Source organism: Lissotriton vulgaris, chromosome 10 (assembly GCF_964263255.1).
Source record: "Lissotriton vulgaris chromosome 10, aLisVul1.2, whole genome shotgun sequence".
In the NCBI taxonomy this organism is placed as follows: Eukaryota; Metazoa; Chordata; class Amphibia; order Caudata; family Salamandridae; genus Lissotriton; species Lissotriton vulgaris.
In genome coordinates this window covers 315,974,685-315,990,555 of record NC_141698.1, presented here as the reverse complement: position 1 = coordinate 315,990,555, position 15,871 = coordinate 315,974,685, and the positions used below count along the sequence as shown (strand labels likewise).

Genomic DNA, 15,871 nt, shown 5'->3' with positions numbered 1-15,871 from the left:
ACTTGGAGCAGGGTTTGAACCCGGGCATCCCTACCGGCACCATAGGAGTCGAACGACTCGAGAAAAAACAGATCAAAAGATCAAAAAAGTTTAGTCAAAAAGTGACTAACGGGTAGAGCTTCTCCGGATCTGCGCTAGCTGGTGCGGGAAAAAGAACTGACGTCAGCGCGCGAGGGAGGCGTCTAAGTACTCCAGCGATATCATTCCGGTGCTAACGACGCCGACGACGGACGTGGAGCTGCGGACGACGCCTACCGACGCGCAGGGGTATTGCTTCACAAAAGTTTCCGGATCCAGTCTGACGCCTGGGGATATTCTAAGGTAAGGAATCTATCACTAACGTGCCTCTTTCAGATAGGAGAGTTTGGGTCTATACAGATAGAGATTTCCTCATACATCTTAGTGACAATAGTATGGCTAAACAGTGTTGTATCAATCTTGCCCCATTTCAATACAACCCCGTTTTTCCTAGCAATGGAAGGTTTTATCAATATGTTTCTATTACAGTTCCTACCATAACTCCAATCCATCTGATATGTAATGGCTGCGTGGTCGCTAAAAGCGAGGAATTCAGTTTTAATATGAGTGAACTTAGCTCTTTGTTTTTTTAAACATATTTTATTTACTTTGGTTAGCATCAATAGGGTTATTAACATCTCTTATAATATACCTTATAGTGAATCACAGTACTACATACACTCCTTACATGTTACATATATCTGGTAGTGACCTTAGCTCTTATGGGTTCAGAAACCAAAATATAATCAATTGTGGAGATACCCGACAGAGAAGAAAACATTAGGACTAGTTGACCTGTTGTGGTATCGACAGGATTTATTATCGCCATACTATTCATTTCATAAGTTGCCTATTTAATGCTCTGCCATAATCATTGTGCCTAAAATGGGGAACAAAATCCCCTGAATCGTCAGTCAGGCCACAAACTGAAGAGTCAGCCCTGCAACAGCTATGGGCATTAAAATCACCCTTCCATATTATATCAATTGGTTTATGATGTGATTTTGTGAGATCACTAATTTCCTTTTCTACTAATTCTAATACCAGTTCCATCTTGCCTTCAAAATTATTGTTGTAAAAATGAACGCGGATCCAGTCCCTCCAATTACGGCCCTCACACAAAAGAATATGATAGCTAGGTGGAATATTTAAAACGCTAATTATCTTGATCCTGACTGTATTGGGTTTTGTTAGGGTAACAAATCCTCCGCTTGAGTGGCCTTCTCTAGAGGGGACTGTGTTTGTCTGAAAAGTGCAATACCCATCTAGGGCTATAAGATTTGATTCCCAAGTTTCTTGGAAGCATAGGATAGTAAAATTCAACACAAAGGATAACCAATCAGAATTTTCGTTTTTCGATTATAACCCGCTATGTTCCATGAAATTATTTTCAAAGTTACTGAGGAGACTAATAGCCTAGCATTGTTTCCTTGATTGGGGAATATTGTTTGGGAACCCTGGGAGTAGTTAGGGAGATCAGAAGATATAGGTAGTCAATTGCATACTTCGAGGTCGCTCAAGGCTGAAAATCTATTTCGAGAGGGTAGTGAAGAATACATTGCATCACATTGAAGATTGGGATGATGTGAGGGGTTAGCCCTTGGCTGTGAGCTTACATTGAACGTTTGAGGTTTATAGAGGAAGCCCAGTGATAATGCAAAAATCTGGTTATCAAGATGTGGGTTATTGGGAAGTGTGCTCAGTAATTGCTCAACCAACGTTTGGTGGTTGAGATTTACAACTATGCAGTCCCCCCCTATGGATTTAGGACCATTGCCTACCCACTTCACTCGTCCAGCCATAATAATATGGTGTCAAGCTTAAATCTTCCCTTATAAAATCTAGACAACCAATGGAGAGACTTATCCATCAGTTGGGAAATCGTTTCCTGTTGATCCGGTCGCAATAGGGGGTGTTGGCTAAAATGATTACAAAAGGACATGCTGCCGGAGGTAAATCCAATCTCTTGCCCTGTTCAGCAGCCATACACCTCGCTTTCCACCTATTACTACCCTCTGCAACATTAGTGACACTTGTTTTCCCTGCTTGGATAACATTTAGCAACCCTATTACTGAGGGAGCCGAAAACTGTGGGGCAAACTGGGTCATTCTTGAGTTTTCTCTAATGGTCACATCACCAGATTGTCTTTGATTGTCTGTCAGAGCACCCATTTTCTTTTGAAATCGTTCCATGCTGATGACGGAACCGCTCCGTCATCAGCCGCGGTGGCGCTGTGCTGATGAGAGAGCGGTTCCGTCATGGCCCGGCCGCCGCGCACTGATTTCGCGCCTGCGCGGCGCGTTCTATTGAGCGGGGCGGGCCATGACGGAACCGCTCCGTCATGAGCACAGCTCAATCGCGGTTGGTGACGGAGCGGTTCCGTCACCAGCATGCGCCCGCCGCGCGGCCCCCCCCGCCCCCCTTAGCGCTGCGGCGGAATAGCCTCCGCAGCGAAGGGGTTAAGTGGCGGTTGTGATGATTGTGATTCAGCCTGTGGATATGGAACACGAACAGGAGCAGAGGCCTAAGTAGGGCATCCAGCAGGTAGGTGAGGCTGTAAGGGATTTCCCTTGTGTGCCCTCTCCATGCAATCTCCAACCAATTCTAAATTGGGTATTTTTTTAGTCTCTCCTCCATTTTATCTAATTTGCTAAGGAGCAGCTGGAGTAGTTGTTTAAGAAACTGTTCCAACTACTGGCATAGGTCCTCTCCTGGGTATACTAAGTGTGTGCTAGGTCCAATATCAGAGCTCACACCCTGTAACATAACTGATGACATATCGGAGGGGGTAGAGCTGGAGGTTTTGGATGATTTGGCTGATTTAGATACAACTGCTTTCTTAGCCTTCCCTCTGTTTCTCTTACATGTAGGCTCCTCAGTAGGATTATTATTATACATTCCAGTACACTTAGAGTTCTTAATCAGGAGCGGCATGCTGAATGATGTGTTCTGACTAGCCAGTTCATCTATCACACCCAGCACATTGGAGACAATAGGGAAAGAGTCAGCAATAATGGGTCTTTCCTCTTCCAAACAGAGGCGAAACTCTGTGATCTTGATCTCCTTAGTGAGCACGCCCTCTGTTCTTAGTAAAAAGGAGTCCAAAGTGTTGATAATTTCTCCTCCCGGTTCAGTACCCTGTGCCTTTTGTTTCGCCATTCTGTGTAAAATAAAACATTCCAGGACAAGGACGTTAGGGGGGTGACCCAGCCTCGTCCTGATGATGGCAGGCGTGGACTGGTCCGCCCTTGGCCCGGGCCTGCCCCACACAGGGGGGCAGCAAAGTTGCATAAGGTGCTTCTGGGCCCATCGGTGGTGCTGCTGGGAGACCGGGGAATGTGGGAGGTGTAGTACTCGTATGGCTCGGTCTCTGCAGGTGGTGTTGGCGGGCTTCAGCAGCTGCAGGGCCGGGACTTTGCTTAAGGTGTCTCTGGGCGCATTGGTGGTGCTGCTGGGAGACCGGGAGTCTGGGAGGTGTAGTCCTCCCCTACTCGGTCACTGCGGGTGGTGCGGGGAGGCCGAACCCAGAATATCTGCTTAGATTCGTTCCAATCTAGAACAATGAAATTAATAATGGAGTACCACAATATTCCTACCTCTGCCCCACATCATTTAACTTCTATGTAGCACCTCTTGCACAGATAGTAAGAACATATGGAATTGAGACCATATCATACGTGGATGATACCCAATTACTCATCTCCTTTGGGCGTGATCCAAAAAAACTTCAATCTCAGTCCGCTCACTGTATGAGAGAGATCGCGGTTTGATTGACTAACAACTGTCGCCAGTGAAATGGAGACACAACTGAGTGCTTTTTGACAAGGCACAGAAAATCTGGTCATGATTGGTGGCTGTCTGAGCTTGGCCCAGCTCCTGTCCCCAAACAGGTGGTGAAAAAACTGGGTGTTAAAATTGACCGACTATGAAATCTCAGGTCAAATCTACTTGGGTATCTGCTATGCCACCTTGCGACTCTTGATGAAAGCCTTCCTATGGACCCTCCCAGATACTGAACGACTCTTGTCCAGGCCCTTATCACTAGTCATCTATTAAGGGATGCCAATGACACATTGTTGGACAAACATCAAGTCAGTAAAAACAAAGCCGCGTGGTTAATTTGTAACTTGCCACCTCATATGTCCACTGCACCAATTCTAAGGGACCTTCACTGGCTGCCCATTTGAAAATGGATAATTTTTAAGATGTGTTGCTTGACCCAGAAGGCCCTAAAAAAGGCCCTGCCTACATATTTATATTCTAAACTTCATTTTTATCAGCCCTCAGCCCTACAGATTGCTGAGATTTTTGCATATGGGCTTTCTAAAGATCCCATGAATCCGCACAGGTAGAGAAGATGGTAGATGGTACTCTTATGTAGCTCCAGTTTACTGGCATAAACGGCCCTTTCCATCTGCTCCTGTGTGGAGCATGCCAAATTCAAAAATATATTAAAAACGTGGCTGTTCAAAGCTGCTTTCTAACCCTCTGACAAATTCAGAAACTTTGCCCACTGCGCTAAGCACCTACTGGAGTGAGTTGCGTGCTATAGTAAGTGCTTTGTAATGTAATATTTTGCTGACCCGAACCCCCTGAATTGGTATCTTAACAGGATTTGATCCATTCGCCCAGTTTTGGTGTTCCAGTTCACCATATTGTATGATCTTACTAATGTTATTTGTTCCCACCTTTTAACCTAAAGGAATTTCTCTTTCTTTCAGTAATAAATTAAGTATTTCCTGTTACTAAATGAGGTGTTTTCCAACAACTTCACATGTTCATAACTTCATGCTTCCATTTCAGATCAATTCATACTGCCACGATTAACATGCTCAATCAAACTGTTTTCCAATAGATGGTAAACCGTAGTCCTATAGTGCTTGATCCCTTCCTTCCTAAGCAACAACTGAAACTGAGGGCCAAGTTCAGAAATCAGCTTCCTGGACATCCTTCCCGTCTAAAAATGTCCTAACATAAATTGATCACATTTGAGGCTTTATTCTTCCTCAAGAATGCAATTTTAATCAGTTTAGAGAAGTAGTCCATCAGTACTACAGCATACCTGCCTGCTGCGCCAGGACATCTAAAAGGACCACGTACGTCAATTCCTACCTTCTCCCAGGCTCTTTTGGGAAATTCTAATGGCACTATAGGGGTTTCCATGCTTTTAAGTGATTTGACATTACACACACATGCAATACAATTCTGAACAATCCTTTCAAATCTCACTGTCCATTTCAGGCCTCCAGAAATCAATATGTCCCTTCCTTTTCATGGTAGACATACTGCTTTGTCCTTCCTATAATAAATTCAATAATCTCTGGCGGAAGCCCATTGTAGAAAAAAAAGTTTACAAAAAAGTTCAAGCTCATGGAAACTACCAGTATATCACACATTCTTATTCTGCCCACACCTGCATGAAATTACTTAACCCCAATTCATCTCTGACATTTGAGTTCTTTCCTTGCCAGCAGCTCTAGTAGCAACTTGAAAGTCTTGTCTTTAATCATAGTGTGTTCACATTCTTGGTACCTGGAACATTTCTGATAACAAAGGTGTACTCTTGCAATTGGTAAAACCATGTGGCTATTCGTGGTGTTGCTATGCCAACATGCTTAGTTAGGAACGATCAACTTAGGGTTTGTGGTCAGTGCGTAATTCATAGAAAGTGCCCCACCAATATGTTCTGAAATACTGCACTCCACACCCAGCATGCTCATATCTCTTTCTCTATTGTTGTGTATGTACTCTTTTTCCCCTTCAGTGTACATGCAACATCTCTCTTACACTCTTCTCTCACTTGCATCAGAACAGCTCCAAGACCATATGCACTAGCATCAGTAACCACTGTAGTTTTGTCCTGCTGATCAAATAGTTTAAGAATTGTTGCCTTCATAATACATTCCATGATCTCTTCATTGTCTGACTACTCAACCTTAGCTCCTTTTTTAATTATTGACCATAAGACATCAATCAATCAGTATTTGTTAAGTGTGACTAGTGACCCACAAGGGTCTGAAGAAATTAACACAATCAGAAAAATGATCAATTATTTTGGCCAAATACTCTGCTAGTACAAGGAAAGAGCACAATTATTCTGTGTCACCAGGCAATGGCGCCTTTTCTAGAGCTTCTACTACTTCATTTTTGGTTTCATGCCATCGCACAGTAATGTATTTACACTTCTCTGTACCCACTGTTAGACCAGCATGTTTTGGTTTAATTAGCACTCTTCCCAACTACCTGTCATGTTCTATCTTGTGTAAACCCTAAATTAAGGTATTGCCTTAGAAGAACTAGACATTCACTGGGCCAGACAACACACTCTGCATCATATGCTGAAATACTGCAAATGCGGAGGCCGGTCCAGAGGACCGCCTTACAAACTTGAAAGCACCTTCTGGTGTCCTAAACAATTGAATTTATATGTTTGGACTCTGGATGTAAATGTACCTGGTGATAGGCCATTGACAGATCAAGGGATGAGGATAACTAGGCACCTCTCATGCACATCAGCATCCCATCAATGTGCAGAAGAGAGTGAAAAATACTTTCCTTCATATCTCTCAAATCGGCACATATGCAGTTTCTCATTCGCCTTTTTGGCTAACACAACTGGCCTAAGCCATTCTGAAGATTCTATCTGCTTTATCACCTTTCTAGTACACAATATGTTTAATTCGTGATTCAATTGGCCATGTAGCTCTAAAGAACCACTTTTCACCTTGAGCACTTTTGGCACTGCACACTTCTTCAACTCTATGAGATGTGCAAACTTCTTTCTTTTAACACACACATTTTTCCTAATATCTCCACATCACTCTTACCCATGAGTAGTACCTGGTCTGGAGGATTGGTGTTGAGTATCAGTCCCAACACACATTGTGCCCTCCAAACAATGTCTTACCCTTCTCCTCAACATTTACCCATTCTGACATTGTCCTACCTTAACACTTCAACTCAGCATACAAATACCCAACCATTAGTACCTTGACTCTACAGTGCCCTTCAGGTGTAACGTAAGAGGGTACTAAGTAAATATTACACAACCTTTTCTGGATTGACCCACAAATTAAACTATAGAGTGCGCATGCATCTGCCACATAGAGACCTCAACTTCACGTATGTTCACCAAGCATTTTGGTGGATGATAAGACACACTCACTTTGTTCTCTTTATGCCGTTGAATCTTTTTCACCCTCAATACCAGTAAATCAATCTTCTCTTTATAACTTACATATTCATCATTCACATCTTCTCCATAGTGTCTCTTCACCGTGTTTACACTATACTTTCCTACATGTTCCTCAACATTACACACTCTGGTAAAATGCCCTTGTTTTTTTGTATTTGAAACATTTTGCTTTTAAACCAGAAGATGGCATTGACACTGCCATATGTTTAGTGCTTCAGCATCTGTAACATTGTCATTTTCCCACCCCAACATTCATAGTTTGTCTCCTTGCCTATTGTTGAGTTTCTTTTAAATAACAGGAAGTTAAACTTATAGTTGAAGACAATGTAGGAATGTTGCTTGTTCTGTTTATCAGTGGGTCTCTAATAATTTATTTTGAGAGATCTTTTAATTTACACGTTGCTGCTAAGGTACGAAGCACAGCTACATACAGTACAAAGTACTCATTAGGCCCCTGTGCATGGGAAAATCATTTGTGCCTTTCAGTTACAACATTCACTTTCTTGCCAAAATTCTCCTGCATTCTCATACTCTTCCACTGACCCCTCATTCATTTCTGACATGCCTGGCCTATCTCTTGTATGCCTTGTGGTAATAGGTATTACTTTCAAGATTTTGCTGCCCTTTTCTCCCAAATTATGATTTAGCATAGCTAATTTCATGTTTTCCCTGGGAAACATCCATTACCACGTGCACATTGAATTGCAATGCCTTTACATCGCGGGTATTACAACGCAAGTTGTTACAACAACTTTCCCTGGATGGAGATCTAACCTAAGGAATAGTATGATTTACTATTCCAACACCTTCCCTACTGTATGTAGGCTGGTGTTGGAATAGTAAATCATACTATTCCTAAGTCCAGAGCCCTCCAGCGCAAGTCGTTGTAACGACTTGCATTGTAAAAACTGTGATGTACCGTACCGCGATCATTTTGATCGACTTGTAATGTCACATATTAGTTTTCCCTCCATTCCTACTAGGCCATTAATGGAACACCTGAACTTTGCAGAAATATTGGAGAGTGCTTGCATGGACATGAGCCCAAGTACACCTTAAATAAAGAAATTAAAATAATAAAGGTAGTCACCAGTGTCTAGATGCAAGTACAAACAACAATATCAAAAGTGAGCACTGTTGTTAGAGTTGATGTAAATCTTCTTATATGGTGGTAGAATGTTCAGCCACGTCTCTTTTAAAAATGTCAAATTTCTTCCTTATTATTTACTTTAAGCTCCTTTGAAGTGTTGTGGAATACTAACGGCCTTATTGTATTTTCAGCAGAGTGGTCATCACTTCACAGATAGTAGCTAGTAGTCTTTCTTTTATATTCATGGAACAGTGGTAGATGGTGAAAGAGTGATCATCTTACTGTTTTTGTTAGGTTTTATTTTTCCGAAATGTACACTTGGGCAGTCGGTAAAGCTGGTGATAAATTGAGCAAGTTGGCCACTGTTTTATCACAAATAAGTGGGTGAGATTTAGCCAATCATGTTGGTTTGAATACATACTGCCATGTGAAGACATTAAAAGCTTGTGGCGTGATGATTGCGTGAGCAGGTCAGTGGCGCACAAGTTAATAGAAGAGTGGATGAAGGGCAAGGTGGGCTAAATTCAATTTGAATTAAAAAGTTAAATAGCCCTCAACACCTCTAATGCATGCAAGGGGATTTGAATGGTAGTAGTTGCATTACAAGCATACAATTTCTAGGCTGGCATAGCTCCTTTACCTTGCTCTTTCATCCTGTTCCTTCCCAGTCCAGGATCTAGAGCCCTTTGTTCTCAATCAAGTAAAACGCTTAAATAGATAGATATCATCAAAACTTAACACATAGTTTAATGAACAGTTGTTTACCCTCAAAATGCATTTCTTTTATCATTCCTAGCTAAGAATACAATTCTTCAGGGTCTGGAAAATTTGGAAGTGGTGGAGGGAGGTGAAGCTCTTTTTGAGGTCTACCTATCCAAACCAGAGTGCTACAACTACAACTGGCTGATAGACGATGAACCTGCAAAGACAACAGAAAATGTTGAGATGGTATTTTTTGAGAATGGTCGAAGGCATCTGCTGCTCCTGAAGAATCTCACTGCCCAGGACAGCTGCAGAGTTACATTCATGGCTACTGATGTTGTGACATCAGCTTTCCTGACTGTGAAAGGTAAAGCCCTATATAATTTTGCTGTATTTCCCAGACAAACATTCTTTAAAAGTAACGGGCAATGACATCAGGGAGAACTGGAAGTGCAATCTGTAAAACAAATTGCAACAGCAAAGATGCATGGTTCAAGATTGCATTTTTGTGTAATGAAGTAAAATGAAAGTGAACCTTTTCTATTGCGCCTCAGTTCACATACATCAGCAGATGGCATTTGGGGGTCCCCTTTGATGTCACTTACTGTCGAAGGAAATTCCCAAAATGGAGGATAGTTTAAGTAAGACATGCGCTTAAATATAAGGTCAAAATAGGATAAATAGAAAGAGTTTTTCATTGTGAAATCTGGCAGAAGTTAAAACATTAATAGCAAGTAAAACATATATATTTTTTAAATACCTATTCATTTTAATTATCTTTAATTACAATGAAGGCTCCCTGTTTTCCGTTTTTACTGATTTTTACAGATGAATACAGACAGAAACACATGTATTTTCCTGTCTGTATTTATTTTTAAATGTGAATAAAAACCGAAATGAGATTCTTTTTGAGTGGTTCTAAATGCTGTCAGTCTTGACTACCAAGCCAATAGTTTGTGGATTGACATGTAAGGGGTTAAAAAAGAAAGGAATGTTAGTAAAGAGTCTTAAACAGTAGTATATATGCAAAACCTTGATACTAAAATGTTCATGTTTTCATATAAGTGCATTTATCATCTGTGGGTGTTCATATCATGGAAACCTATCAGAAGTTCAAGCATGAATGCACATGTATCCTTACATAAATGTGGAAATATTCTAGTTTTAACTTAATTTTTTCACAAAACTCAAAGTAAATACCATAAAACTGGGATCCCTAATTATAATGGAATCTGGAGAAGGCTACATTACTTCCACAAATATTTAATACTTTAAGCTGCAGCACATCTCATTGCATCTATGTTGTTCTGACATTTATTATCTTTATAGTTCACATGTGCTAAGCTGCATCTATTTTATATCTTTTATTGTTCTTTTATTTTGAAGTATATATAAACTATATATAAACTCATCAATTATAAATCACAGTATATAGAAACTAAATGTTATGCAGCGCTTATTACTTATGCAGTCTGAATTTAGTGTATAACTGAGTCATTTCTCTACAGAAACACTGTACTTTCTTAACATAAATAGTTTTTATATAATCTATCTAAAACATGCCAACTTAGTGCATATTGTACTCTGATCTTTCAATAAAGAGGAATGTTATTGTTTGCTTCTCTGCTTTGTGCAACTGGGGTCTGACTGCACTTTATGGTTCCAGGATGGCGCTTGGACTTTGTGAAACCTCTTGTTGACATTGAAGTCACAGCTGGTGGGAAAGCAACATTCAACTGTGTACTAAGTGAAGCAGTACCAGTGAATGAGGTGGCCTGGTACCATAATGATGTGGACATACAACCGGATGAAAACTGGTCCATGCAGGTTGATGGCAGCACCTACACTCTCATCCTGAAAGAGGCCAAGCTGAATCATACAGGAGAGGTGACATTTGCTTCAAGAGATGCCATTGCATCGGCAAAGCTACTGGTTATAGGTAAGCCATGTGTGCCAGTGTTAACCATTGTAAAAAAAAAAAGAAAGTTATGAGCAACAACTATTATACAGAGCCTGCAGAAATGTAGGTAGCATTCACCTGAACATTGGTGAGGTTTGTTTGATGGCAAAATATCTTTGTATTTAAAATTGCTTGCCTGTTAATAGCCTAGAAAAAATGGACTCAGCAATTTATTTGATGCAATATGGGTGTTTTAAGATTTTTGTGCATTTTAGTTGTGTAGTAGTTATGACCATCCATCTAAGTATCAAAGACTCAAGCATCTAAATGGTGGTTGTATACCCATATATTGGATTAATTTGAAAGGCGTTAAGAAATTTGATCCAACATTTAGGTGCTTAGGTGATCTTCACAGTGTCCTATTTTGCTTATGCTCTTAGCCCTGAATTTAATGTCAGATGATGAATTCAACATTCTCAGTGCACCATGGCCCTGTATCTTAATTTTCAATTTGGTTTAACATCCAGGATCAATGGGAGACTGAATATTATTTCTAGTCTAGCTCAGAGGCCCCGTTGAATTGTAGATGAACAGTTGCAAAATACACCACATTGATGACTTTAAACAGGGAGGGTTCTATTGAGAATACATGATGTGCTTTTCATAACTCAATTACATATGTCACCATTTATCATACATTAGGTTGAAAAAGAAAATATATATACTACAATAACGTTCGAGTAGGGACATGTATGCATATGTCTATCTCGGCGTGGATGGCAATGTGCTAATCCTGCGCTTAGAGACTTTGATAGAAAAGCAGACATTTGAGGTGAGCAAATTTAGAGTGTCGCTGTTGTTGACAGTGCTCTATACTATAGCAGCTTTCCACCTAAACTTGAAAACTACCCAGAGTTCTCTGCTTCTTCTTTGCATGTTTACATATACATATATATACTATTCAGTCGATAAATATAATTATCCCAAAGTCAGTTACAACCTTGTTACCAGCAATTAAATGATTTTAAAACATTATTTGGGAGTTTGGGGTTTGTTAAGAGTAAAACAAAATGAATTACAATTCTTAGAAAATGAGACTAGTTGGTAAAAGGTACATTATAAACATTCAATGCCTTCTCTATAGTGATGAAATCTATTTGTGGAGTTTTTCAGTTGAAAATTGGAAATACATTTCCAAGTATTATTGAAAGAAAGTGTTATATTCAAATATAAAAATAGGTTTGTTTGGTTGGTTATAATTTTACCAGATACATTAGTAATTGGTTATCATCTAAACACACCTCTATTTTAAGCTGTATATGGAATGGTCAAAAACATTCTTACTTTTGCAGAAAGTGTATCTTTTTAAAATGTAAAAATGTAGAGCATTTTCAATAGAATGTAATAAAACATTATATATGTTTTGTTCTAACAAAATGTATATATGTTTTTATTATTCAAACCCACCTTTTGTAAAATAGTATTGTTCGAGTGTTTAGAAATGTTGATATTGTTTGCTGAATGTTTTAACTTTTGAAAAGTTTGGGGTTTTAGTTGATCAAATAATTGCTACATTTTATGATGGTGTCCCAACTATTTTCATACTTGTGTACACCTGTGTGATGATTAAATATGGTGCTAAATGTTATAAATAGGCCAACTATATTAAAAGTGGCAAAAAGTTGGTTATGTTTGTGAAAAATCATGAAAGTTTAAATTTACTCTGAATCACCCACTTTAAAAAAAACAAATCTAATTATGCAAATATTTTTTTAAAGTAGGACTGGTTACTAAAAACCCAGTTTATTATTGATATTAGCCACTATCTCCACTGAATTATTTCCCATTTCACTCTCTGGCACTGGCCATTGTGGAGATTCCTACGTATTAATGTAGCGTCTAGGCCATAGAGTGGGGGCAAAGGTTGATGTTTAGGACTGTCCTAGATCTACTGCCACTCTAATGTCAAATCATGTAAGGCAACCCTTCCAAAGTCACATGGGGCAACAGTGCCACTTGGGGCAGAGTCTCTTCCTTCCCAGAATGAGGAATCTTTAGGCAAAAGGCACATGCTTAGTAGACCAAGGTAAATTCATGGTCTTCCTTTAGGATTACAGATGCTACCAGTGTGACAGGCATAGTTGCCCCCCAACCCCAGTTAGGTCTGGGAGGGGTTGGATAGTTTGAGAGGTGAAAGGTCACTGCCACTCCTCCATCTCACATCATCACTGGCTGCCTCCTTCAAATTATGATTACAGGGTGTTCTATTGCCAAATGAACATAACAGCTGTCACCTAGTTGTCAACTGCCAAAGGATGGACCTCAGATTCTTTGAAAATATGCTGGTAGAATCTCATCCTGAATTCTTTTAGTTTTGGTGGGTTCTGGGGTGAGACAGGACCTCAATGTGGAGATGCCCTAAGTTATTATAGTAACTTTCAAAAAACAAAATTCGAAGTTAAAAATGGTTGGTTACAAGTTACACATTCCATTTAAAACTTTAAATAAAATAAACTTGCACGTTCTAAGTTGTTAGACAAAAATATGACATATGAGCTTTAATTAAGTCTAAAGATCTTTTATATCTAATTATTTAAGACTAGATTTTTAGAAAAAGGGGACATTTTAAACACTTTGACAAGATTTTAATCACAATTTCAAATTGTAAGATTCATGGGAGAAAATATTTTTCTTTGATTGGAAATGTGCTTGTCAGGATTTTGTGGTTTCATCATACCTAAAAGTGTAAGCTTACATTGTTAAAAAATAGAAAGCTAGCTTTGTAAAATTTGGTCAAAATCAAGGCTTATTCCACTAATTGCTTGACTCAAAGTCCAGCCACTTAGCCTTGGTCAATACATTCTTGCAAGATCAATTATAAAGAATAAAACCATTGGCTACAAACAAAAAATATCAGGAGCCCGCTAAACTAATGCTAGGCCAGAAGGATTGATAGAGAAGATAAGTATAATATAAATGTATTTGTTAAAGGACTTTTTTATGAGATGTCTTGCTTTTCTAATAATTAAAAAAAAATTGTGAAGTTTGTTAAGCACTAATGTATTTTTAAATGTTGGGACTCTATTGTGCCTCTAGCCCTCCCTGACCCCCCTGAAGAGCCAGAGATTGTAAGTAAGAGCAGCCACTCGGTAACCTTGTCCTGGTTTACACCGCTGAGCGATGGCGGTGCTGATGTCTTAGGCTACCATGTTGAGATGAAAACCTCAGGTAGTGGCTGGCAGCGGTGCAACGCCGAAGCAGTTCAAAGCATGGAGTTTGTTGTGGATAACCTTGTGCCGGGCGAGGCCTACCGATTCCGCATTTCGTCTATAAACAAAGCTGGTGTTGGGGAGCCGGTCCACTTACCTCAAACGGTTCAGCTAGGTGAGAACAAAGGCGCACCTACTGTGCACCACAAATTCATAAGCACTTTTTTGTTGCATGTCACATCTGCTTAGTGAGCAAACATGACCTCATCTGGTACTTGCCCTGCCTATAGTCTGCTTTTTTGTAAAAACGAATTCAGAGCTTCTAAAATTTGTAAAATAATGTTATTTGATGCAATAGTTTAAGCCTGTTCTCATTCCTCATATATACCTTGTGCCATGTTTCCTAGCCTATGCTTGACTGTATTAGTTACCCAGATTGCCAAGATACCTTAGTATGTAAGATTAGATTTAGAGATAACAACTAATCTGAAAAAGGCATGACTGAACAATGCTCACTCTACAATAACCTTTAACTAGAAACCCACTATGCATGTGCACAGTGTGACTGATAGCCAATGGGAGGATCAGTGAGTGAAACGGTTATTGCCAAAACGTTCAGTGATCCGCAGGTCACAAAACTGAATCCTAATAAGGCTGAATCAGCTTTTTCACATCGCTTAGAAATGGCAGACTTGCAATGTAAAGCTCTATATAAAAAGCAAGTTGTTATTATTTTTACAGATCAGAGTTGGACAGGTATGTAAGTAAACTCTTTGATTCCTTTCTAGTTGGTACCATCGAAAACGTCGTAGGTGCTGGTGTGGACAGGCACATCCTGGATATGGTGGACTCCATTCCACACCTACATGATTTATCGGGTCTGCTTCACAACATTTGTGGGACTTGTAAATCAATGTTATGAATGCAAATTGTTGGAATTACTAGTGTTAGGTGCCCACAAACATACCTTACACTTATATATCTTGTACTCCCACATAATATTATCTCACACTTATGTTATATTCTGCTGGAGTAAATCCCAGGCAAGGTTTGCAGATGGAACGATTTGAGGCTTTTTATGCCTTAAAAGCTTGTGAATCCTCACAAACAAATTAGTTGGTGGCTGTTCAAAATCTTCACCTGACCCTTCCCCTCCATTCAACTTGGTCAGGAATGTGCTCCTGATAAAGGGTTGGAGTAAATATCTTTCCAGGTTGGGACTTTGTGACTTCTTGAGAGTGGCTGGAAGGGGTTTATCCACAGGGAAGAATATTTTGCCAGTGGAAATAAAAAGAGAAAATATGCATGTAGGAGAGTGTAAAACTTGATGTTTTTTCTTGGTGAAATGAACCCGAAGAGATTTAGTTTTCTGTTAGAAAATTGCTCTGTTCTTTTTAGACCAATAGGTAGGATACCATCTCAGCATATGGTTACTTCATTTTCCTGTCTGTATTTATTTAATTACTTTTCGCTGAAACATTTCCCATAATCTGAGCCACTGTTCTATTTGCCACATCAAGAAGAGAAATTGAAATCTGCTGTTTTAGTTATGTCTGTAGAACACTAGTTATACTTGTAATCTAGACGCTTTTAGCTGTGGTTTATTCTAAGAGGTGTAGAAAACAGATTCACGACTGTACTGCAGTGCTTGTATGTCTAAGAGCACGAAATAAATTGAGGTTCTTCTTGTAACATAAATACATAAAATAGGGGAGACCAAATTTGTTTCATTATGGTTCCGGTCAAGCAATGTTGC

General features: G+C 39.6%; 1 protein-coding gene across 1 annotated transcript in view; it reads left to right on the top strand.

The window, feature by feature from the left end:
* The window catches only part of OBSCN (obscurin, cytoskeletal calmodulin and titin-interacting RhoGEF), a 1,012,031-nt gene that overhangs the window by 639,999 nt on the left and 356,161 nt on the right, over positions 1 to 15,871 (top strand). The window contains exons 69-71 of the mRNA XM_086941076.1: positions 9,101 to 9,373; positions 10,673 to 10,945; positions 14,003 to 14,290. Coding sequence (XP_086797202.1) covers positions 9,101 to 9,373; positions 10,673 to 10,945; positions 14,003 to 14,290 — 834 coding nt within the window. The remainder of the gene's footprint in view (positions 1 to 9,100; positions 9,374 to 10,672; positions 10,946 to 14,002; positions 14,291 to 15,871) is intronic.